Below are 23407 nucleotides of genomic sequence, written 5' to 3' on the forward strand. Positions count from 1 at the left end.
AGGAGAGAAACAAACTCCAATCTCGTTTGAATCTCATTTTGATTCTCTTTCTTACAGCAGCTTAGCCTCTACCTTCACTAATACAATCACCATGACACATGATTTCCTTCCAATAAACTAAGAGTGAAATTCATTGTTGGGATGACTGGGTGACAAATCGAAGATTGGGAAACATGTGTCTAGACCTGTGAGATATTTTTGAGAATGCAAAGGGAAAGTGGAATTCTGGTATGCTACGTCGATACAGTTATGGCCCAACTGCCATAAGAGGAGAAAAACAGCTGTCCAATATACGGCTTAAAAGTCATACTTCACCCATGTTCGGATTTGGCAGTTTTGTGAGGCAAGGAAAGGAAGTTGAAGACTACTTCTTCAGCTGGCATTGAGCAGCAGGGGAGAAAGAGGCCAAAATCTGCACCTCCCTGCCTAGTCCTTTAAAATGGGCAAACTATAGCCAATTCCCATTTGAAATGGATCTGACAACTTGGGCCATATATAAAGTATACTTAGAACCAGTGGGAGTAGGAGTTCAGAACCAGTCTTCCAAGGGACTTCTGGTACTAAACCAAACCCGGATTTGTTCTCTGTGGGTCGGGACCAGAGAACTCTTTAGTGTCTTTTGACAGTGCTGTTAGCAAATCCTGCCAAATATGGTTCTAGAATTGGCCAGGAAGCATATAGTGCAGACCTCGTTACATCACGAAGTCACTCTAAATCACTAGGCCATTTTTAGGTCATTTATGGGGCTTGGAAATATATAATCATTACAAAATAACTTTTCCACAAATAAAAGGCAAGCTTGTGAAGGCAGAAAAGATAAACTATATAACTGGAATTGACCTTGAAGGATATTTGAAAAGTTACTTGTAAATATAAGAAATTTCTAGGAGATCCAATATAAGTATCAAAATTTCACTTTGGAATTATGATCTAACAAATCAATACCTTTCTGAATTACAGATGGTCCACATAAAACCCAAAGTACTACAATAGCTAAGTATATTAATTCAATCTGTATTTTAAATAACTGACTTGGCTTTATTCTCAGTGCTAAAACAAACACAAGTCAATGCATTTCATTGTGTTCTGATAACAAATGATGTAGGAAGAAGATATGAATCAGGCTTTCTGAACAAAAGGTTTGAGTCTACCTACCATTCCACATTTCAGGCCAGTTGTATTTTTGCAAACAAGTGATAGGCAAATTAATATTTAAAAAATACAGACTGCATTGTGAACAGAGAGCAGGCATCTGCATACATATAATAGTGCTATTTGCCCACAATCACCAGTTGTTTTTGTTTTTTTTGTTTTTTTTTTGTTTTTGAGACAGAGTTTTGCTCTTGTTACCCAGGCTGGAGTGCAATGGCACGATCTCGGCTCACCGCAACCTCTGCCTCCTGGGTTCAGGCAATTCTCCTGCCTCGGCCTCCCGAGTAGCTGGGATTACAGGCACACACCACCATGCCCAGCTAATTTTTTGTATTTTTAGTAGAGACAGGGTTTCACCATGTTGACCAGGATGGTCTCAATCTCTTAACCTCGTGATCCACCTGCCTCGGCCTCCCAAAGTGCTGGGATTACAGGCGTGAGCCACCACGCCCAGCCCCACAATCACCAGTTTTATATGCACAGTGATCAATTACTTGTTTCTGCCTGCAAATTTTACAGAAACAGAAATCTATATTCTTACTCTAAAAAATATAGTTATCTGTGTGTGAGGGGAGCCAAAAGAGTACTCCTTTACAGTATCTTCTTCAAGAGGCTCTTTAGCTGAAAGGTAAGGTAAATGGTACCCTACAAGAAACAGTTCTATATGTCTTGGCCACTTAATGATTAAATCTACATAAATATTCTGTGTTGCTCAGGAGAATAAAGTACCAGTATTAAACAAACTGTTTATTTTGAATTCACGTGCCAAAGTTTGGAGGTAAATTCTAATTTGAGGGGAAAGATTAAAAATATGGATTTAAAAATTAGCCAGGCATGGTGGCATTTGCCTGTAGTCCCAGCTACTCAGGAGGCCGAGGCAGGAGGATCACTTGAGCCCAGGAGTTCAAGGCTGCAGTGAGCTCTAAGTGTGCCACTGTACCTGAGCCTGGGTGACAGGGCAAAAATGAAAAAAAATATATTTAATTTGAGTTGAAAAATATCCCAGCAGTACAGCTGACTTATCTAAACCTCTTGGGTATTTTACTCCACTGTAAGGGACACCCAGGCAACAGGAACAACTGGCCCTGATTTACCTAACCCGTATAAGTAACAAGAGAACTAGTATTCATCATTCTGTCCATTCACAGGCTTTAACAAGACTGGACCATAGTAGCCACACAGAACACTCAGGATGATACAAGGAGATGTGGGAAAGGATATCTGCGATAGAGACTGCTGGCTGCCTTCCTTAACATGTCTTCTTGCTGATTTCTAGCTGGGCATATGGTTTTTTAAGATAAATTTACTTTTCCCAGCCTCTCTTGCATTTAGGTAATGCAATGTCTGACCAATGACATGTAAGAAGTTCTGTATGTTAACTTGCAGGAAGCAAAGCAAACACAATCCTTTTCCTTTTGTCATCTTCCATGTTTCTTTTCTCATCCTCCTGTCAGGAATATGGATATAGGGGCTGCTACTCCCACAGCCAGCTGGGACCATAATGAGCCTATTCTAGAAATGGTGAACTATCAAGAGCCAGAATGATGACAATTTGTAGTAACATATGGGTTCTGAATGGACTATCTGTAAAACTCTCATGTGGCAGAACTACTTTTTGAACTGTGTAAGCCACTGTTATTTTCTAAGAACTTCTTTCAAAAGTAGCCAACCCAACATTCTAACTGATAAAAGGGTAATGGGAACTTATTCACAGAGAGCCAGGGAGCACAGGCTAATACCCTTGAATTATATAAGCTGATTAAAACCTGCATTTTGTTTTCTAACATAATGACAGGTCAGCATTAATAAAAGATGGTAACATTTTAGCTTTTCTGCAGAGTTTTTATTTTGTTAGTTGGTTCTAGCTAAAATAAGTTTGATGAGAAGTTTATTTAGTGAATCACTTTGCTTTTGCTACTTTTTATTAAGTTTAGTCTTAATATTTCAGAGGACCCTCTCCACAAAATAAGAAATATTCTTCCTTAAAATTCTTAAAAGTATTTTCAATAAATGCCTTTTCAAAAAACCTTCAATTAATAAAAATGGCTTTCCAGAGAGCAGTCAAAAGAACTGATAGGTTCATGAAAAGACTAGAACAGGTGTTCTGAACTAGGGAATTCATACATAGACTTTGGGAGAATCTGTGAATTTCTACCAATATATGCAATGTATTTTTAAAATTCCTTATTTATTATTTTTTGAGACAGTGTCTCGCTCTGTTGCCCAGGCTAGAGCACAGCATAGCTCACTGCAGCCTCGAACTCTTGGGCTCAAGTCCTCCTATTTCAGCCTCCTCAAGTGCTGGGATTGTAGGCATGGGCCACTATGTCTGTCCCAATATGCAACATATTTTCAAACGTGTATTTCCCTGGGGAGAGTATCCATAGTTTTACACGATTCTCAAAGTGTTTTGTTCTTATGTCAAAAACAAAACAAAACAAACAAAAAAACTAAAGGATAATTGGGCTGAAGCATATTTGTTCATGAAATGTTCACTTTCAGGAATAAATATAATTATTTTAGGGAGTAGATAAGTACTAATTAAAGAAATCAAATTCCTCTTTGTACTTAACTTTGGGAAATAGCTTAAAAATGTCATAAATAGAAATTATATCTTAAGGGATGATTAAAAACATGTATGTCTCTCAGTGGATTAAGGCATATTGCAAATATTTACTAGTTTCAAAAAGATTTTTTGAGTGCTACTATTTACACAATCTTCTGTGTGTACATAGGATACAAATTACTCAAATTTTTAATGAAGTAATTAACTACATTTTTCAACACTGTATTTTTAGGTAGTGAATTATCATAATTCCTTCATAATGTTGGTTTAGGTATTGACCCAAAAAGTACTAGAAAAGAAGTTGGATGTTGACACTCTTCATAAAGAATAACATTTCTATGAGGAGGCTGAATATTTATCACCAAATCATATGTATTTCCTTTTTAGGGTTCATTCTACTCTCCTGACAAGAGTGTGATTTACCAAGGATTTCCAAGAAATTAGAGGAAGGAAGGAGATCTCAGAGCAATAACAAGAAAGGAAACTGGAAGACTTGATAATGATATTGACAGATAGGATAATTTGGGTAAAAAGAACAATGATAATATAGGTATCATTAACTTATATACGTATTCGGCCAGGTGCGGTGGCTCACACCTGTAATCCCAGCACTTTGGGAGGCTGAGGCGGGCAGATCACCTGAGGTCAGGAGTTCGAGACCAGCCTAGCCAACATGGTGAAACCCTGTCTCTACTAAAAAGACAAAAATTAGCCGGACGTGGTGGTGGGCACCCGTAATACCAGCTACTTGGGAGGGTGAGGCGAGAGAATCACTTCAACCTAGGAGGCAAAGGTTGCCGTGAGCCAAAATCACACCACTGTGCTCCAGCCTGGGCGACAAGAGCAAAACTCTATCTCAAAAAATATATACATATATAAACATATATATATATCTCACACACTTATACATTTGTCTTACCTTGTACAAACATGAAAATATAAATAAGGTATCAGAGATATAACCTGAAAAGAAAGCTTTAAATTTAGTCATATCAAAACCAAAGCTAAAACATTACACTGAAACTTTTACCATGTCATTACTGTTGCCATCAGCAACAAAAAACAATGGCTTCTCCTCTTTCTGTGGTCAGAGATACCAGTCTGCCACATTTATTGTCAACAAGTAAGTTCCAACCAGGCACGATGGCTCAGGTCTGTCATCCCAGCACTTTGGGAGGCCAAGCCAGGTGGATCACCTGAGGTCAGGAGTTCAAGACCAGCCTGGCCAACATGGTGAAACCCCGTCTCTACTAAAAATACAAAAATTAGCTAGGCGTGGATGGTGTGTGCCTGTGGACCCAGCTACTCGGGAGGGAGGCTGAGGCAGGAGAATTGCTTGAATGCTGTAGTGGGCTGAGATCACACTACCACACTCCAGCCTGGGGGACAGTGAGACTCTGTCTCAAAAAAAAAAAAAAAGGAAGCAAGTTTCTCAAGATGTTACCTAGTTGGTTCTCCCTACACAGTAGCTGAAGTTTTCTTAGTGTCAGGGTGAAGCAGAAATATATTTACTAGTCATTAGAACAAAAAATGACAGGGGCAATTCTTTCAAGAGAGTAAAACACACCCACTCCTAGCCCTCCACACTCAAACATTGAGAAGTTGCTTCATCCCTGTAAATGACATGCATGGATTGATGCTGGGCCCCACAGTCTCTGAGAAGACTCTGACTTCACTGTCTGCCCAGGCTGCTTTGCTTTCTTACCTGATCAAAGTTGTAGAGGGCCGCATGCAAATTGGCCAGCATCCCTGTGGGGGGCTCATTAGTGATCTTAATGGAATTTTCCAGGAGTCCTTGAGGGATGATATGCTTATCTGGTGAAGGTGCAGGCTCGGCACTCATGAAAACCCTGTAATCTCTGTGGCTTCCTTGGCTAAGTCTTTCAAGGAGCTTCTCCAAGGTTCCTAGCCACTTGGCTACCAAATGAACATTCTGAAAGATAGTACGGTGCATAATTCCTGTGAAGGTGAGGCATATGACTTGAATTATAAGATTACATTTTCCTATATGTAACTGCATTGAAAACTGGAGAACCATGATTCAAATTTTCCTTTATCAATATACATCAGAAGAAGGAAGGAAAGAAAAGTGAAAAGGGAATTGAACCTTGAATGTATTAAATGTTCCCAATCAACACAGATTATTTTTGTAACCCCAAACCTCCAGGCAATACACATACCTACTTTAAACACCCACCAGTCACTTCTGAGCTGGAGTTGCTTAGTACTTTTCTTTGCTATGGTTCAAATCCAATTACTGAGACATATCTAGGTTAGTTTAAGAAAATAAAAAATTAAAAGCCAGAAACGTGCCTGATTACCCACTTCATTGTTTCTGATGGAAACCTCTTCTACTCAAACTCCTACCCATGAGCATATGAACTCAAAAGGATGTGAGGGAAGTAAGGCCAGCTGAGAGAAAGTACTCACTCACTGTTAAGGTGCTTTGGGTGTTCCTAACAGATGACTTTCCTTAAATCCTAGGACTCTCAGAAGTCACACACACAAAAACAAATGCCACCACTGTCATCATTCTTCTCTTTTCCATTTTATGATTCACAAATTTGCTCCTCCAACACTTAACACCCACAGGGTATAGCTTGGTAGTTGGTGCTGGGAGTGGGTATAAAGGCTGCACCTTACACACTCTCTGGCTTTGGAGAAGTCCTTGATACAGTAATTGAAACATCACACCCAGAGATATATAATTATTTCCAACAAAGATTATAACAGTCACAAAAATACAGAGAATGAAGACAAACAAGGAACAAAATAACAATGCAGGTATCTTCTTTAAAATTTCTACTGCAAAAGGACCTATGCCAATTCAGTCATTCACATTGTTGGCTACTATTCCCTTGTCAAATCATGAACACTGGTAGATGTGATGGGCTGAATTGTGTACCCCCAAATTAATATGTTGAGGTCTTAACCCCCAGTTTCTCATGTGACTATATTTGGAAATAGGGTCGTTAAGGAGATAATTAAACCTAAATACGGTCATTATGAAGGGTCTTAAACCAATAGGATTGCTGTATTCATGAGAAGAAGAGATTAGAACCCAGAACACAGAGGAAAAATCATGTGAAAACACAGAAGTTGGCCATCTACCCTAGCAAAGTAAGACAGTAGGCAAGGGTTCTAAGTTCCCTCCTTTCCATGTTTGCTAACAGGTTATAAGGAGAAAGTATTTCTCATTCCTAATTGTGCCACTCATAAAATAAAACAATGGAAGCAATAGTAAAACCTGCTTTGTAAACTCAATTGTATCTTCATTCTCTGTCTTACGGACTACAACAGAACCTTACCTGAAAAGTTTACTTGAAACAAATGTAAAAATACTCCAGGCAGTGACTGTGGAGCCACTGAAGGGGACAGAAAAACCTCCAGTGAGCCCTCATGGAACACAGGCACACTCTGGCATCCAGCCTGGCAGCTATGCTTGAGGCTTTGGGACTGGCTAGATTCTCATGTTTATTTTTCCAAGAATTGCAATGCTTGTGCAACATTTTTAGACAATCTACATGTCTTGGAAATGCTTGGAAAATGGTCATTTTGTCCTTGAAAAATGGTTTTCAATACCTGTTATGTTAATTCACAAACCTTCTGGTGTGCATATGAGATAAAAATACTTGCCAGGCTGCTACTTTTTCTCTGGAACGTGGGCTTTCAATGAAATACCATCTCAACACCTTTAAAGGGCTCTATCTAATCATAACAAGTGATCATACTGAGGTTCGGGTAAGAACTAACATGTACATACATATCATATACCCATGTTAATATGATTTAATGTAAATTACGAACAGCACAAGTTTCTATTATGTTGGTCTTCTCTTTCTTCAAAGTCCTGCTTCTCTTTTTCCTGCTGATCAAACAGATACTAGAAACCTCTAGACACTGGGACAGCCAAAAGTCTGGCATAACCTCTCCCTACCAATTACTCTATGTGGGTACGGGGATAGGGAGGGAAGAGGCTTAAACAGTTAAATTCTAGGTTCCTGGCTGAGCACTAAGAGCAGAAATCAAATGTCTGAAACAAATATCCAAAAGTTGATCCTTGACAAAATAAGATCTTTTAAGGATTTTTTTTTAGTGGCAAAACTGACAGCTTGCAATTTTAGGAACAACAGGTAGCTTAGCATAGAAACAAAAGTGATAGAAACATTTATTTTGAGTATGTTCTTTTGAGGATCACTATAGCCCTCCTAGTGTTCTCTCCAGTCTGAGCTGCTGGGCGCATGAGAAGTCTCAAAGAGCTCTTTCCTTTCTGAGACGATCTTACAATCTACCAAATTGTATAACCATCAACTGTTTTCTTGGGAAAAAACCAACCCTCCCGTGTTTCTGATTCTGAGCCTAAGAAGGGGATACACTACATTACCCTCAATCTCCTTACAAAGGTCTCTATTAAGGCCTCATCTAAGCAGTGAGCATTATTGTCCCAGAAGGTTATGTTCCTGCCATCATAAGTCTGCTTGGACTCTGGAAGCCCCTCTATGAATCCAGTTGGATTTCAAGCAGAAATGCCAAAGGCTGTGGATAATGGAGACACTAAGGGAGGCCAATGCTGTATCCTGCATGAGGGTGGCTATTTTCAGGAATGCCACCCGCTGCCAAACACATCTAGACTCCAGTACCAGCTCTGCCATCCAACCAGCCCTGTGGTCTTGAGGCTCTCCAGACCACTCCAATGCTCACTTCTCTCATCTTGATATGGAGAATGACAACTCCTAACCTTGGAGCTTTGTCATAATAATTAGAGATGAGGTAGCCTGTGAAGTGTCTACTAGAGAGAACCTTTGCAAGACTGAGCTGAAAACTAGATAGCCATTCCTAGACTGGCTGAGACACCTAGCAGAGCTTGCTGTGGACAGAGTCAGCACGTTTCTCAGGTGCCCCCTAATGCTGGCCTGTGCTCCACTGGTTCCTGTAACACTCAGCCAAGGGGACCCTCCCAGAGGACACTGGGTGGTATAACCAGAGGTCTGTATGATGTTAGCCTGGGAAGGGATAAAGGGGTTGTCTGCTCAAATCCCTTTAATTTATGATCAAAGGGAATGTTACACACTAGTTAGGGGCAGAGTCGGACTTGTATGAGATAATAATGATTCATGCAGGAGGCAGATAAAAGAGGGTCACCAGAGCATCTCTGACCTGCCTGTGCACTGGGAGAACACGGTGGAGCCCTAGGAAATTTGCACCTTTTGCAGTGGGGAGGAGCCAGATACAGGGAGGGTTTCCTTCCCCCTTATCTCTGACCTGCCCGCCCACTGGGAGAACGGTGGTGTAGGAAATTCCCACCATTTGCAATCAGGAGAAGCCTGGCCTCTCCAGCTCCCGTGTGGTGGCCTAGTATTCAATCTCTGAGGCCGGGGCCTGTTAGCAGGATCCCCTCTCATTTTGCTGAGAGTTTTTTTTTTCTTTTTGCCCAATACATTCATTCCCCTCCCCCTTCAATGTATCTGTGTTCCTAATCCTTTCTGGTTGTGTGACAAGAACCCACTTTTAGTTAAGTAGCAAAATTCTACAACAACAATATACATTTAAAAGGGTTCTGTTAACTCTAATGTGCAACAGATACTATGAACACAGTGTTGGCAATCTAAAGGAGCCTGTTAGTTTTCAGGACTCCTGCGTGTTCTAGGTATCTCTAAGCAAGGGGAATGATGACGCTCTTCCAAATCGCTTTAATTTTAAAGCACAATGGCTAGACAGTCTCAGAAGATGACAGCCATCGCTGTCTACAGAGCCCCTCACTATCTTTGAAGGTGCCATGAACACTGACAGAACCGTCTGGACTCTGCAAATCGCCATGAGGAGTGGTGTGAAGAGGGCGTTCTGTTGGGCAGGACAGCTCTCCCTGGCCCTCCTCTGTGTTTATGCCCAGTGCCTTCCCTGAAACTGAATACTCACTTGGAGGATGACCCAGTGTCCCCCTTTGGAAGCTTTCTCCAGTGCCATTTCTGCCACCGTCTCCTGACCTTGTCCTAAAGACACGTTGTGGAATTTTCCAGAGTCAATTGTAAAGCCAAGTCTTTTGCCTGTGAGAGAATACACCACAGTGAGAGGAAACGTCTGTGAAGGAGGGTGAGAGGAGCCTGGAATTCTGTGGTCTAATGCACAGCTGTGCCCACTGTAGCTATCTTCTGGGTGACTTTCCTGAAGAATCCAAACAAAACTTCTGCTGTATCCACAAGCAGCATTTTGAGCTCTCCACAGCTGCCTCATTGCAAGCATTAGAAAAGCCTGTGGAAGCCAGTTCCTTGGGTTTTATGATAATGAAGCTTTTGACATTTTGATAGATGGCAGGCATTGTTATGGAGCTTTATAAACTCTTGCAGGAGTAGCAAAGCATTTCTCTCATAAAAAGGAGCAACATGTGGTAGATATCACATCATTTTTTTGAATGGATCTGTTCATTGGGTAAATGCACAAGCCTCTCACCTTGAGAGGCTGCATTTAAATTGAGCGCAGTCAGGTCACAGCTATATTAACCTGGTATTCTTGGTGCAGGCCGTGGGGAATGGTAATCCAGAACACAAAGGCGACAGTGCCTTGCGCAATCAAATACACTTGCTCTAATGACCATTATTTAGTCACAGGGGGCACGAGATTACATGAGCATGGGGAAAATTGCCCTCTGGCCCTCATATAGTTGAAAAGTGGAAAACAGTACAAAAGAAACTCACATTATGCCAGCCAGAGGAATGTTCCATTTGAACATTTCTTCAGACTACAGTGTTATTAGCCTTACATGTTCCATACACCCAATCTTCAATGAAAGAAAGAAAGAAAAAGAGAGAGAAAGAGAAAGAGAGATCACTGTGAACTGAAAGGAAGGGCAGGGTGGTGGGTGAAAGGGAGGGAGTGAGAAAGGATGGGTCAGCAAGCCTCCCGGCCACTCACCAAGAATCTCCAAGTCTTTAAGGGCATCTACCCCTGGGGATAGGATGAAGAATATGGGGGTGGCTGGGCTGCTTTCTTCGAATGCTTTAACTAATTCCAATCTGGTGCTCTCCACATACTTTGCACCCAGCTTTTCCTCTACAAAATTTCTATAAAAAAGAAGAATACAGAAAACACCATCAGTGGTTTTGACCTTGAAAAGAGTCACCATTGGAATAAGCTTAAACCGCAGGCACAGGAGAGAAGTAACCACGTTTATCACATGGGATGTCTTGTTAGAAAAGCAATATGAATCCAACTAGATGTATGCAGGAGGGGTATCAATGAAACCCCTCTCTTCCTTAGAAGCTCTGAAAATCAGAAGCCTACATTCCATTTTGGGGGGCTACTGAGACCCCCCAGAGCTATCAGCTGTCTGCTATGGCTTTGTATTCCCCAAATCCCCTTCCAGATTCCCCCATTACTTATTAACAGTTCATTAGATTTGCCACAGTGCAATTTTCCAGCCTGCTGGGCTTCTCATGAATATACAAATGCTTTTTGGGGTGTTTCTTACACAGGGAGGCTCAATTAAGCAAGGATTATTTTCCAGCATCAGATTTAGCAGAAAGGAAGTACTACTAAGCAGAATTAACTTGTAGAGTTCAGCAGAGGCTTCTGCAAAGGGAAAATTGGCTGAACTAGACAAAGCCAAAGAAAAAACCTTAGGCACATGAATATTACCAAGGAACACAGTAGGGAAGGAAGTTAGGAACTCTTTCGGTGGTGGTGAACTCAAATTAGAATAAGACTTGTGTGAATTAAGCAGCACATTACTATTTAGAAGCCAAGAGGGCAAAGAAAAAGGACATTTGAACTAAGATGTAGACAAGGGTTTCTGCTTTTAAACTGCGTTGGTTGTAAAGTTATAGGACTACGAGAGACTCCATGAAAGGAATTCATTTTTGTTTGACATGCAAAATCTTCAGAGCCAAAATGCCATCACTGAATGAAAATGATGGAAATTACACTTGGATAATGCATGTTCCTGGCCTCTGAACTCTGCTGACACCCATCTCTCTTCCAGAAATATTTCCATCAGTCCCCTGTCTCCCCTACTGATTTCAGAATTAAGCTTTTTGGGAAGAATGTGCCGAGTCTGCCTAGCACACAGTTTAGTGTTTAGCAGATTTAACAGTAGCAATGATTATTGTATCAAAATCTCTGCAGAATCACTCCCCATCCATGTGGATGGTAAACACCTCCACCAGATCCTCCTAACTCCTCAGACTAAATTTCCTCTATGCTAACTTGTGTTCCCCAAAATGCTGACCACCTCACCTGAGAGCATATGTCATTCTGTCAGGGCGCACTGCTCTCAGAATAATCAGCTTCTGTATTAAACTTTTCTTCTTCCATTCTTGAGGTAATTTTTCTTTTTCTGGACACTCGGATTCTACCCACTTCCTCCACTGCTTGGCAGATCCTTCCACATCCCGGTCTATGCCTCGAAACGCTTCCAGGAGGGCGATTGCCTGTAATGAGATAGGGAAACAAGTAGGAATGGTGTGAAAGGTATTCTATAGTTTGAGATGAAGACTTGTGAATGTATCTAATCTTATACAAAGACCTCATGCTGTGAGGTCAGGAGTTCGAGATCAGCCTGGGCAACATAGTGAAACCCTGTCTCTACTAAAAATACAAAAATTAGCTGGGCAAAATGGCATGTATCTGTAGTCCCAGCTACTTGTGAGGCTGAGGCAGGAGAATCACTTGAACCCGAGAGGAGGAGGTGAGGAGGTTGAGGGGAGTTGAGATCGTGCCATGCACTCCAGCTTGGCCAACAGAGCAAGACTCAGTCTCAACCAAACCAAACCAAACCAAACCAAACCAAACCAAACCAAACCAACAACAAAAACGTGCTGGATACGGTTCACTTTCCTCTCCAGATTTCTTCCTTTCTGTTTTTGTTTTTCGCTCTGCTAAGAGGGTGAGCTCAAAGGACAGTTGAGCTAAGTTCTCTAGTTCCCTAACCTGGTTGGGTTTGGCCAAAAGAAAGCAACGGTAGGAGCCTGGAGGACTGGAGAAGAGAGAGGAGGGGGTCCTTCTGTCAGAGGCATTTGAACCAGAGCAACCCCATCTTGAATAGGAGCTGGGTAAACTGAGGCTGAGACCTGCTGGGCTGCATTCCTAGCAGGTTAAGGTATGAGTCACAGGATGAGACAGGAAGTTGGCACAGGATACAGGTCATGAAGACCTTGCTGATAAAACAGCATGCAGTAAGGAAAATGGCTAAAACCCACCAAAACCAAGATGGTGATGAGGGTGACCTCTGGTTGTCCTCACTGCTACACTGCACCAGTCCCGTGACAGTTTACAAATGCCATGGCAACATCATCTAGTTACCCTATATGTTCTAAAAGGGGAGGCATGAATAATCTACCCCTTGTTTAGCATAATCATCAAGAAATACCATCAAAATGGGCAACCAGCAGCCCTTGGGACTACTCTGCCTATGGAGTAGCCATTCTTCATTCCTTTCTTAATAAAATTGCTTTCACTTATGGACTCACCCTGAATTCTTTTTTGCGCCAGATCCAAGAACCTCTTTTGGGGTCTGGATCAGGACCCCTTTCTGGGAACGTTTCTATCTCAGCTCTTTCTTGCGGGACTGTGGTTTGCTAGTGACCATGTTTCTCGGCCACAGGCCACAGATCCCGTGTGACTGGCTCTCTTCCACAACTTCATTTCTCAGTAGTTCCAGTAACTGTCCTTTTCCTCCTTTTTCCCTCCCCCTCTCCTGGTTGATTTCCTCTTCTTGCCCATGCTATGGAAATATACTCTTGGTTAAACTTTCTTCATCACCCTTTTGAATGTGCCATCTGTTTCCTGCTGAGACCCTGACTAATACACACTTGAACTTGATTTTTGAATTCTAAATTTACAATCTAATTACAAATACTAATTTAGAAAGCTGAACATATATAAAAATAAGAGGTAGCACAGTTATTTTGAATGCAGAGAAATGTTTCCTTCTTAGAAAAAAGAGTGGGGCAAAGCTTAACCCATGTTGAACATCATTAAGAAACTCCAGATCCTAGGAGAATTAGCTCCTAACAATAGGACTTTTGACAGAAAAATGCAATGAGGATTGATAATTAAGGCTTATGATAATGGTCACTTTTTTCTCTACACTATTCTGTTTTGCTTAAACATTTTACAATGAGAATAAACTACTCTATTGTGGTATAATTTAAATAGCTATTTAGAAAAACGGAAAAATAATTTAAAAAGAAAACAAAGTAGATATAAGGAAAATTTTAAAAATATTCCTTTGCATCACTTGGCTTTTATCAAAGGTCCTGACAGATTGTACATATTTATTAACTTTCTACCCACACTTAAGTCAAAGGCTCCTTTACATCTAAATGAGAAATTAACCAATTTAATAATAAAAAGATTCACTAAATAACATCACATTATATAGTGCATTTCTACAACTGAGATGGTGCTTAATACATCACCTGTATTCTTTAATGTTTACATTTCAACCCTGGAGACAGCTAATATTTTAAAGAAGATCTAGAAATTGAGAAACTGTATTCCTAACATACCTTGATAGCACTCCATGACTGAGTAGTTAGGAAGTCAACGGGACTCAGATGAGTGTGTTCAACCTTGAATCGAAGCAGGAAATCCAATTCAAGGGGGTCTATCTCTTTCTTTCTCAACAAAATCTTGAGAGTAGACAAAATTGAAAAGGATTATTTGGTTTACATCAAAATCATGACACAGGAAGTAGTCACACATTTAACAGACATGACTGAGTAGGCCAAACCATACCTGCAGATAATTCTGGCTGAAATCTGTTCTACTGTTGAAATAGGGGATCTTAGATTATGTCAATGATCTCAAAACCATGATCAGAAATCTAACGGAAAATAATTGTGAAGGCTGATTTATTCCAATTCTAACACCTATCCCTATTGGCAACATATTTTAAACATGCATTTGTAATTATTTTATTATTAGCTCAAACACGTCTTAACACATATAAAATGAGAAAGCCTCAGGTGACAACAGATTAAATTACTCAACAGAAGGCAGAACCAGTATTATTAGTTAATTCTGATACAGTAGTTATTCAATAAACTCTGAGGTACATGAAGGTTTTTTTAATATGTAAGATTATATTGAAAAGAATGAGAAAATACTTTATAGGTACAACTAAACAAACACTGTGACGTGGAATAAACTTTAGACATTCTAGTCATAGAACTGATAGAAAGTCCACAGTATATTTTGGAGAGTATAAAGTATTCCTAATTTTCATATAAAAACCGTAACAGGCTGGGCATGGTGTCTCACACCTGTAATCCTAACATTTTGGGAGGGTGAGGCGGGTGGATCATTAGGTCAGGAGATCGAGACCATCCTGGCCAACATGGTGAAACCCCATCTCCACTAAAAATACAAAAATTAGGCCGGGCGCGGTGGCTCACCCCTGTAATCCCAGCACTTTGGGAGGCCGAGGCGGGTGAATCATAAGGTCAAGAGAGCAAGACCATCCTGGTCAACATGGTGAAACCCCGTCTCTACTAAAAATACAAAAAATTAGCTGGGCATGGTGGCGCGTGCCTGTAATCCCAGCTACTCAGGAGGCTAAGGCAGGAGAATTGCCTGAACCCAAGAGGCCGAGGTAGCGGTGAGCCGAGATCGTGCCATTGCACTCCAGCCTGAGTAACAAGAGCAAAACTCCGTCTCAAAAGAAAAAGAAAAAAAAAAAAATACAAAAATTAGCCGGGCGTGGTGACACACACCTGTAATCTCAGCTACTTGGGAGGCTGAGGGAAGAGAATCGCTTGAACCAGGGAGTTAGAGGTCGCAGTGAGCCGAGGTTGTGCCACTGCACTTCAGCCTGGTGACAGAATGAGACTCTGTCTCAAAAAAAATCCCAAAATAACAACAATAAAATATCCCGTAACACCCCACAAAGCTAACCAGGTAAAGTTTTTGAGCTTTGTATTATCTTTAAATTCCAGATATTTTCAAAAGGTGTTACGAGTGATAGCATGCCATTAAAATATTTTAATAGATTTTTTAAAATTGAGTTTATTTCAACAAACAAGTAACTATCCATACAGTTATGAAACTTTGATTTATATAGATTGTCAGGACTTGAGATAGATTATGATATAGCTATGGCTTCCAAGGAGAAGTTTTAAATAGATGTTCATGTCATATGTTATCATCCCTGGCCTTTTCCTATTAATGAGCAGTACACATAAAAACAAGTATTTCACACCTGTAATCCCAGCACTTTGGGAGGCTGAGGTGGGCGGATCATGAAGTCGAAAGATTGAGAACACCCTGGCCAACATGGTGAAACCCCGTCTCTGCTAAAAATATGAAAATTAGCTGGGTGTGGTGGCACATGCCTGTAATCCCAGCTATTCGGGAGGCTGAGACAAGAAAATCACTTGAACCCAGGAGGCAGAGGTTGCAGGGAGCCCAGGTGGCACCACTGCATTCTAGCCTGGAGACAGAGCCAGACTCCGTGTCAAAAAATAAAAATAAAATAAAAAATAAACAAACCAATAAATCAAACAAGTCTTTCATTGTGTAATGCCTTGTTCCTGTTTATCACATACATTCTAAAACACCCATACCTGTATATTCTTACGGAGCCCAGAGGAATCTGTGAATACCAAAAGTATTGAAAGAGAAGTCATAGCTTATCATTAACTGCAGGTGTGTATAAAGTGCCTTCTTTGGCACACACAGAATAGTTAAGATATATACCTTTCCTTAACAATTGGATAGAAAAAGCCATAAAGCCAACTAGCTGATAAAAGGACAACCTGCTTATTTTATCTAGGAAAATGGTCTGGAAGGGTTTCCTTTTTCTTATCACAAACACTTTTATTTAAACAAAGTCTTTCATAGAAATTCACGTAAAAAAGAAAAAAAAGGAAGCTGGTCTCGCTGAAGGTTTGGGCAGGAAACCTGGAGCTCTACTTACTCACTACTGTCATTTTCTGAATTTCAACTGACAAACAGTAATTATATATCTTTATGTGGTACAGAGTGATGCTTTGATACATGTTTATATTGTAGAATGGTTAAGTTAAGCTAATTCGTCAGCTCACATACCTGTTTTTGTGATGAGATTTAAAATCTACTCCTTTGGCAATTTAAAAATACACATTATTAACTACACACAATGGAAAAAAAAAGAAAATTTGGTTATTTGTGACAACATGGATGAACCAGTCACTGTTTTATAAGGAGACTCTGAAAAATTCCCAGCTCTACTCAGATCTGGACTCACAACCCTGATCTCAAAGAATCTTCCTGGTAGTGCTTGGAAGTGTCTTTACAGGACCCGAGAAGGTGAGAAAATGTCTCATGAGTGTTTTTCAGGGTGAGCACTGTGGTGGAGCTTAATGTACATACCTCTCCCCCCCCCGGCCCCCCACTCTCCAAACCAATGCACTGGGACCTAGAAGGCGGTGGTCACATGCCCAAGTTTCCTATGGAATGCAAGGTCTCCTCATGCTACCAAGGGCTTCCAAAAAAGGTATCTACATTTTGCTTGAGCAGAAATAAAATATATAATGTACAGAGGCAACTGCCTTTTGTTCTGGGATCCTTTTTCAGTAACTGATCTCCTTACCTGAAAAGCCATTTGGGACAGGAAGGTGAGCTTGTCCTTTTCAAACAGCGCCTGGCTGGTGTAGAGGAAGATGGCGTGGGTGACGTTCTCCATCAGGGTATAGATGCGTCCCTGCATATCTTCCACCTTGTCAGCCTGCTCGATCGCTCTGTGGAACAGCACGTTAAAAGCCTGGGAAATTTAATGTGACCATTAAAATGGGATAGTTGGTGCCTGGATGTCTAGCTAGCACCAGATACACAAGGCAGCAGTTTAAGGTTTATCTACAGGGAGTGCAAATGAGTCAAAATTTTTAGGAGGATTATAGTTTCTGGCACATGGTATGTGCTCATTATTAAATGTTTGCTGTCATTACTGTTATTATTAATATGATTCCATGAAATTCATTCACATCTCCTTCCAAGCAACTGAATTGCATCATTTTCTCTCCTTCTGCCCACGCACTTAAAACAAGTTTTTAATATTTGTGATAAGATACACATAACATAAAAGTTCCCATCTTAACAATTTTAAGTGTACATACATTCAGTGCAGTAGTGTTAAGTATATTCACATTCTTGTGCAACCAATCTCCAGAATTGTGTTTTTCATAAACATGAATTATACTGTTTAACGCAGACTCAAGGCCATATGTTTTCAGGGGAGTAGGTTTTACTTGCAGTATAGATTCTCCTCATATAAGACTACAAAAATATAACACAATGTGAAGAGCCCAATTTAAAAATTACACGTGGCAGTCCATATTAACACACATAGCACCCAAAGAAAAAGAAAAGCTAAATCCAGTGTCACTAGAACTCCACAGCTTTTTCATTTTGTAAAACTGAAGCTCTGTACCCATTAAACGACTATATATTCTCCCTTCCCCCAGTCCCTGGCAACCACCCTATTCTGCTGTTTCTATGAGTTTGACCATTAGAGGTACCTCATGGATATGGTTTGGCTGTGTCCCCACCCAAATATCATCTTGAATTATAGCTCCCATAATTCCCACGTGTAGTGGGTGGAGGGGACCCAGTAGGATATAACTGAATCATTGGGGTGGTTTTTCCCATACTATTCTGGTGGTAGTGAATAAATCTCTTGGGATCTGATGGTTTTATAAGGGGAAACCCCTTTCACTTGGCTCTCATTCTGTCTTGCCTGCTGCCATGTAAGAAGTGCCTTTTACCTTCTGCCATGATTGTGAGGTCTCCCCAGCCACAAGGAATTGTGAGTCCATTAAGCCTCTTTTTCTTTATAAATCACCCAGTCTCTTGGGTATGTCTTTATCAGCAGTGTGAAAATAGACTAATACACTCAAATAAGCAGAGTCATAGTCTTTCTGTGATTGGCTCATTTGAGTTAGGATAATATCCTCAAGGTTCATTCATGTTGTAGCATGTATGAGAAATTTCTTCATTTTTAAGGCAAAAGAATATCCTATTACATGCGTATACAACATTTGATTAATCTATTCAGCCACTTATGGACATCTGGGTTGCTTCTACCTTTGGCTATTGTAAATAATGCTGCAATAAATTTGGGTGCTTGGAAATCTCCTAGAGACCCTCTTTTGATTCTTTTCAACATATAGCTAGAATTGCTTTATCACATGGTAATTCTAATTTTAATTTTTCTGAGAAATTGCTACACTGTTTTCCATAGTGGCTGTACCATTTTGCATCCCCACTGACAGATTCCAATTCTCCATTTTCTTTGATAGAAGCCATTCTAATGTGTGTGTGAGCTGATATCTCATTGTGGTTTTGATTTGCATCTCTCTAGTAATTGGTAATGTTGAACATTTTTTCATATATTTGTTGACTTTTTTTTTTGAGACAAAGTTGCATTCTGTCATCAGGCCTGGAGTGCAGTGAAGTGATCATGGCTCACTGCAGCCTCAACCTCCAGGTCCTAAGTAATCCTCCCACCTCAGTCTCTTGAGTAGCTAGGCCACAGGCATGTGCCATCACACCTGGCTAATTTTTAATTTTTTTTTTTTTTTTGGTAGAGATAGAGTTTCTCTGTGTTGTCTGAGTTTGTTGACCATTTTAATAAGATTTTTAGAGAAATGTCCACTTATGTCCTCATCCTATTTTAAAATCTGGTTATGTGCTGGGTTTTTGCTTTTGTTTTTGTTTTATTCCCATGTACTTTTGGGATGCCCTTGGTTATCTATTATTCCTTTAAAGACCACTCTTGATTTTTATTACTGCAGTTCATGCCTTGATGATAATGGTGTCATATGGATTGTTTTATCTCTCTCTATAAATATAAATTTTAAAAATATATCTATATATATAAGTAGCTATAAATATAAAATATCTTTTTATTTATTTATTTTTGGATAATAGGGACCAGAGACCACAGATTAATTCACCTTGAAATGTGTGTATTTAAGTGAAACTAAAATCCTACAAGGACAGATACATACAGCAAATTTTGCTAAGAAGGCATTAACGAAGCATAGCTTGAATATGTCTTATCTGAAATGCTGGGGGCTGGAAGTGTTTCAGATTTTAGATTTTTTTCAGATTTTTGCATATACATAATGAGATATCTTGGGGATGGAACCCAAGTTTAAACACAGTCATTTATAGGCTGGGTGTGGTTGCTCACGCCTGTAATCCCAGCACTTTGAGAGACAGAGGCTGAGGCAGGTAGGTCACCTGAGGTCAGGAGTTTGAGACCAGCCTAGCCAACATGGCAAAACTCTGTCTCTACTAAAAATATAGAAATTAGCTGGGCATGGTGGTGGGCACCTCTAGTCCCAGTTACTGCAGAGGCTGAGACAGGAGAATCGCTTCAACCTGGGAGGTGCAGGCTGCAGTGAGCTGAGATCACACCACTATATTCCAGTTTGGGCAACAGAGAGACTGTCTCAAAAAAACAAAATGAAACAAAACGAAAAAACAAAATTCATTTATGCTTCGTATACACCATATACACATAGCCTGAAGTTAATTCTATACAATATTTGAAATAATTTTGTGCATGAAGTGCATGAGATCAAGTATGGAATTTTCTACTTGTGGCATCATGTCAGCATTCAAAAAGTTTCAGATTTTGGAGCATTTTTGTTTTTGGATTAGGATGCTCAATCTGTACTAACCTCATATTTACACTTTTTAATCGGTTTTTCATTTACATACAATAAAATGTGCCTATTATATGTACAGTTTGATGTGTCATGACAGATACATTCCAATAATAACTGTAGCAATCAGGAGACAGAACCCTTCTACTTACATCGCCACAAGAAGTTGTCATGTGCCTATGTACAGCTAATTCCCACCACCATCCCTAGCCCTGGTCAAATACTGATCTACCTCTGTCATTGTTGATTAATTTTTCCTTTTCTATAATTTCACATAAATAACATCGTAAGGTAGATACTCCACAGTATCCAACTGCTTCTTTTCAACATAATGTTTTGGTGACATATCCATGTTGTTGTGTGTATCAGCAATTCATACCTGCATGTTTTGAGTAATAGCCTACTGTGAGAACATGCCAAATCTGCGTCACTATTAATGTGTCAGTCCTTTGGATTGTTTTCAGACTTTGGCTATTATGAATAAAGTGTCTATGAACATTTGTTAACAAGCTTTTTGCAGGCATTCATTGTTATTTCTCTTAGGTAAACGCCTGAAGTAAAAGTGTGAGATCATACTGTAACTATGTATTTATAAGATATTGCCCAACTGCTTTCCAAAATGGTTTATTGCATTCCCTCCAGCAATGTGAGAGAGTTGCAGTACAATATCAGTGCTATACTTGGTATTAACAGTCTACTAGAATTCTTCTTAAATTTTACCCATTCTATGGGACATAGAATAAGACCTTATTCTTCTTTCATTTTGCATTTTTCTGATGACTGATGAGCATTTTTAATGTGCTTGTGGATAATATATGTATGTTATTATATGATATGTCTGTTCAACTCTTTTTACTGAGTTTTACAAGTTCTTCATGTATCCTGATACAAGTTCTTTGCTGTATATATATGTATTGGGAATACTGTCTTTTATTAAAATTATTCCTAAAAAGTTTCATGGTTTTGGAAGCCACTATAAATAGTGCTAAGATACTTATTTTATTTTCCACTTGTTTCTCATGTATATAAATACAAGTGACTTTGTATATTAAACTTACATCCTGCAACCTTGCTAGAAATTTACTTCTTAGTCCTAGCAGGTGGTGAGTTTCTTAGGATTTCTATATACATAATTGGGTGATCTGTGAAAAAAGAAAGTTTTTCTTTTTTTTTTTTTTAAATCTCTTGCCTTTTATTGTCTTATTGTACTGACTATAACTTCCAGTGCAGTGTTGAATAGATGTGCTGAGAGAAAGTTATCTTTGTTTTGTTCCTGATTTTAGGGAAAAGCATTCAACTTTCAACATTAAGTATAATGCTAGGTGTAGATGTTTTCTAGATGTATTTTATCATGTTGAGAAGTTACCATCTATTTATTACTTGAGAGTTGGGGGTTTTTTAAAACTCATTTGTTAAAATTTTTCAAGTACTTTGCATCAACTGAAACAATCATATGAGCTTTTTTCTTTTATTCTGTTAACTATTTACACTTCGTGATTTTTATTTTTTATTATTTTATTTATTTTTATTTTATTTTTTGAGATGAAGTTTTGCTCTGTCACCAGGGTAGAGTGTGGTGGCATGAACTCGGCTCACTGCAACCTCTGCCTCCCGGGTTCAAGCCACTTTCCCGCCTCAGCTTCCTGAGTAGCTGGGAATACAGGCACGCACCACCTCGCCCAGCTAGTTTTTGTATGTTAAGCAGAGACAGGGTTTTACCATGTTGGCCAGGATGGTCTAGCTCTCTTGACCTCGTGATCTGCCCACCTTGGTCTCCCAAAGTGCTGGAATTACAGGCGTGAGACACTGTACTCGGTCATACTTCATGATTTTTGAAAGTTAAGCCAATTTGATTCTTGGCATACATTCTATTTGCTCATAATATGTTGTGCGTTTTATATGTGGTCGGATTCAATTTGCCAGTATTTTCTGGAGGAGTTTTCCACAATGTTTACAAGGGGAAATATCCAATATTTTTCTTTTATTGTAAAGCTTAGTGTAGTTTTGGCATTTGGGTAATACTGAGCTGACACTGCTGATTTGGTTTTATTCTTCTTCTCATACACAGTTACTTTCAAACTCCAACCACACTGTGCTTGTTAAAAGTTCTGCATACTAGTTCATACTATTAGGAAACCTGCTAGTTATGCGTGACCCTTTCCTCTTCATCATAACCAGTCCATCTCCAAGAGCCAGTGATTCCAGCTTCAAATCATATCTCAAGTCTGTTCACATCTCTCTGAGTCTTTTGTCATCATACCAGTTATCTACTTTAAATCTTCCAATGGCTTCTCGTTGCATACAGAATGTAATCCCCAAATCCCTCAGTGGTCTACAAAGCTCTGTGTGATCAAGTCCTTTCCACCTCTCTAGATTATTTTCTTACTACCTTCCCCTTGCTCATTGCCCTCCAGCCACAGAGATTCACTCACTACCTGGAATCCCTGAATTATTTCATCTCACACATTCGTGTTTTCTCCAAACTCTCTTTAAATACCTAAGTCCGACTTATCCTTCAGAAATAAATGTTACTTCCTCTGGAAGGCCTTCTCTGACCCCCAGTAAAGCAGCCTCTCCATCCCTATCATTCTTTCTTATGGTATTTTCTGCTTTTATAAACAGAGGTATGTTCATAAAGGTGGAACTATACCTATGTATACAGGTATATCTATATGTATCTACATATACATATAGCTCCACCCATTTTTTTCTCCCAAAACTATACACTCAAGTGAAAAGCATCTGAAATGATGACTGACCACAATAAGCAACTGTCTATAAACTGATGAACAGATGTACAGAATGAATGAGCTCGGCCCAGCAGGCAGCAGATGATAAAAGGTATAGAGCATGGGCTTTGGAAAGAGTTACAGGTTGAAATGCTGGCTCTTACAGTAACAAATACGAATTCTTGGGCAATTTATTTGAAATCTAAAAATGTCATCATTACTTTTTTAAGGGGGATGAAATTATATGCTTTATGAGATGAACAGGGATAAAGAATCAGCCAAAGTATAAAACGCCTTGCATGTAATAGTGACTTAAT

At 39.7% G+C, this 23407-nt stretch overlaps 1 protein-coding gene across 1 annotated transcript in view; it reads right to left on the reverse strand.

The window, feature by feature from the left end:
* DNAH11 (dynein axonemal heavy chain 11) overlaps window positions 1-23407 on the reverse strand; it is a 426042-nt gene that overhangs the window by 24165 nt on the left and 378470 nt on the right. Inside the window, exons 69-74 of the mRNA XM_035253682.3 lie at window positions 17283-17453; window positions 14221-14343; window positions 11948-12141; window positions 10628-10776; window positions 9635-9762; window positions 5424-5651 (exon numbers count right to left, since the gene is read on the reverse strand). Coding sequence (XP_035109573.3) covers window positions 5424-5651; window positions 9635-9762; window positions 10628-10776; window positions 11948-12141; window positions 14221-14343; window positions 17283-17453 — 993 coding nt within the window. The remainder of the gene's footprint in view (window positions 1-5423; window positions 5652-9634; window positions 9763-10627; window positions 10777-11947; window positions 12142-14220; window positions 14344-17282; window positions 17454-23407) is intronic.

This window comes from Callithrix jacchus, chromosome 11 (assembly GCF_049354715.1).
Source record: "Callithrix jacchus isolate 240 chromosome 11, calJac240_pri, whole genome shotgun sequence".
Classification (NCBI taxonomy): domain Eukaryota; kingdom Metazoa; phylum Chordata; class Mammalia; order Primates; family Cebidae; genus Callithrix; species Callithrix jacchus.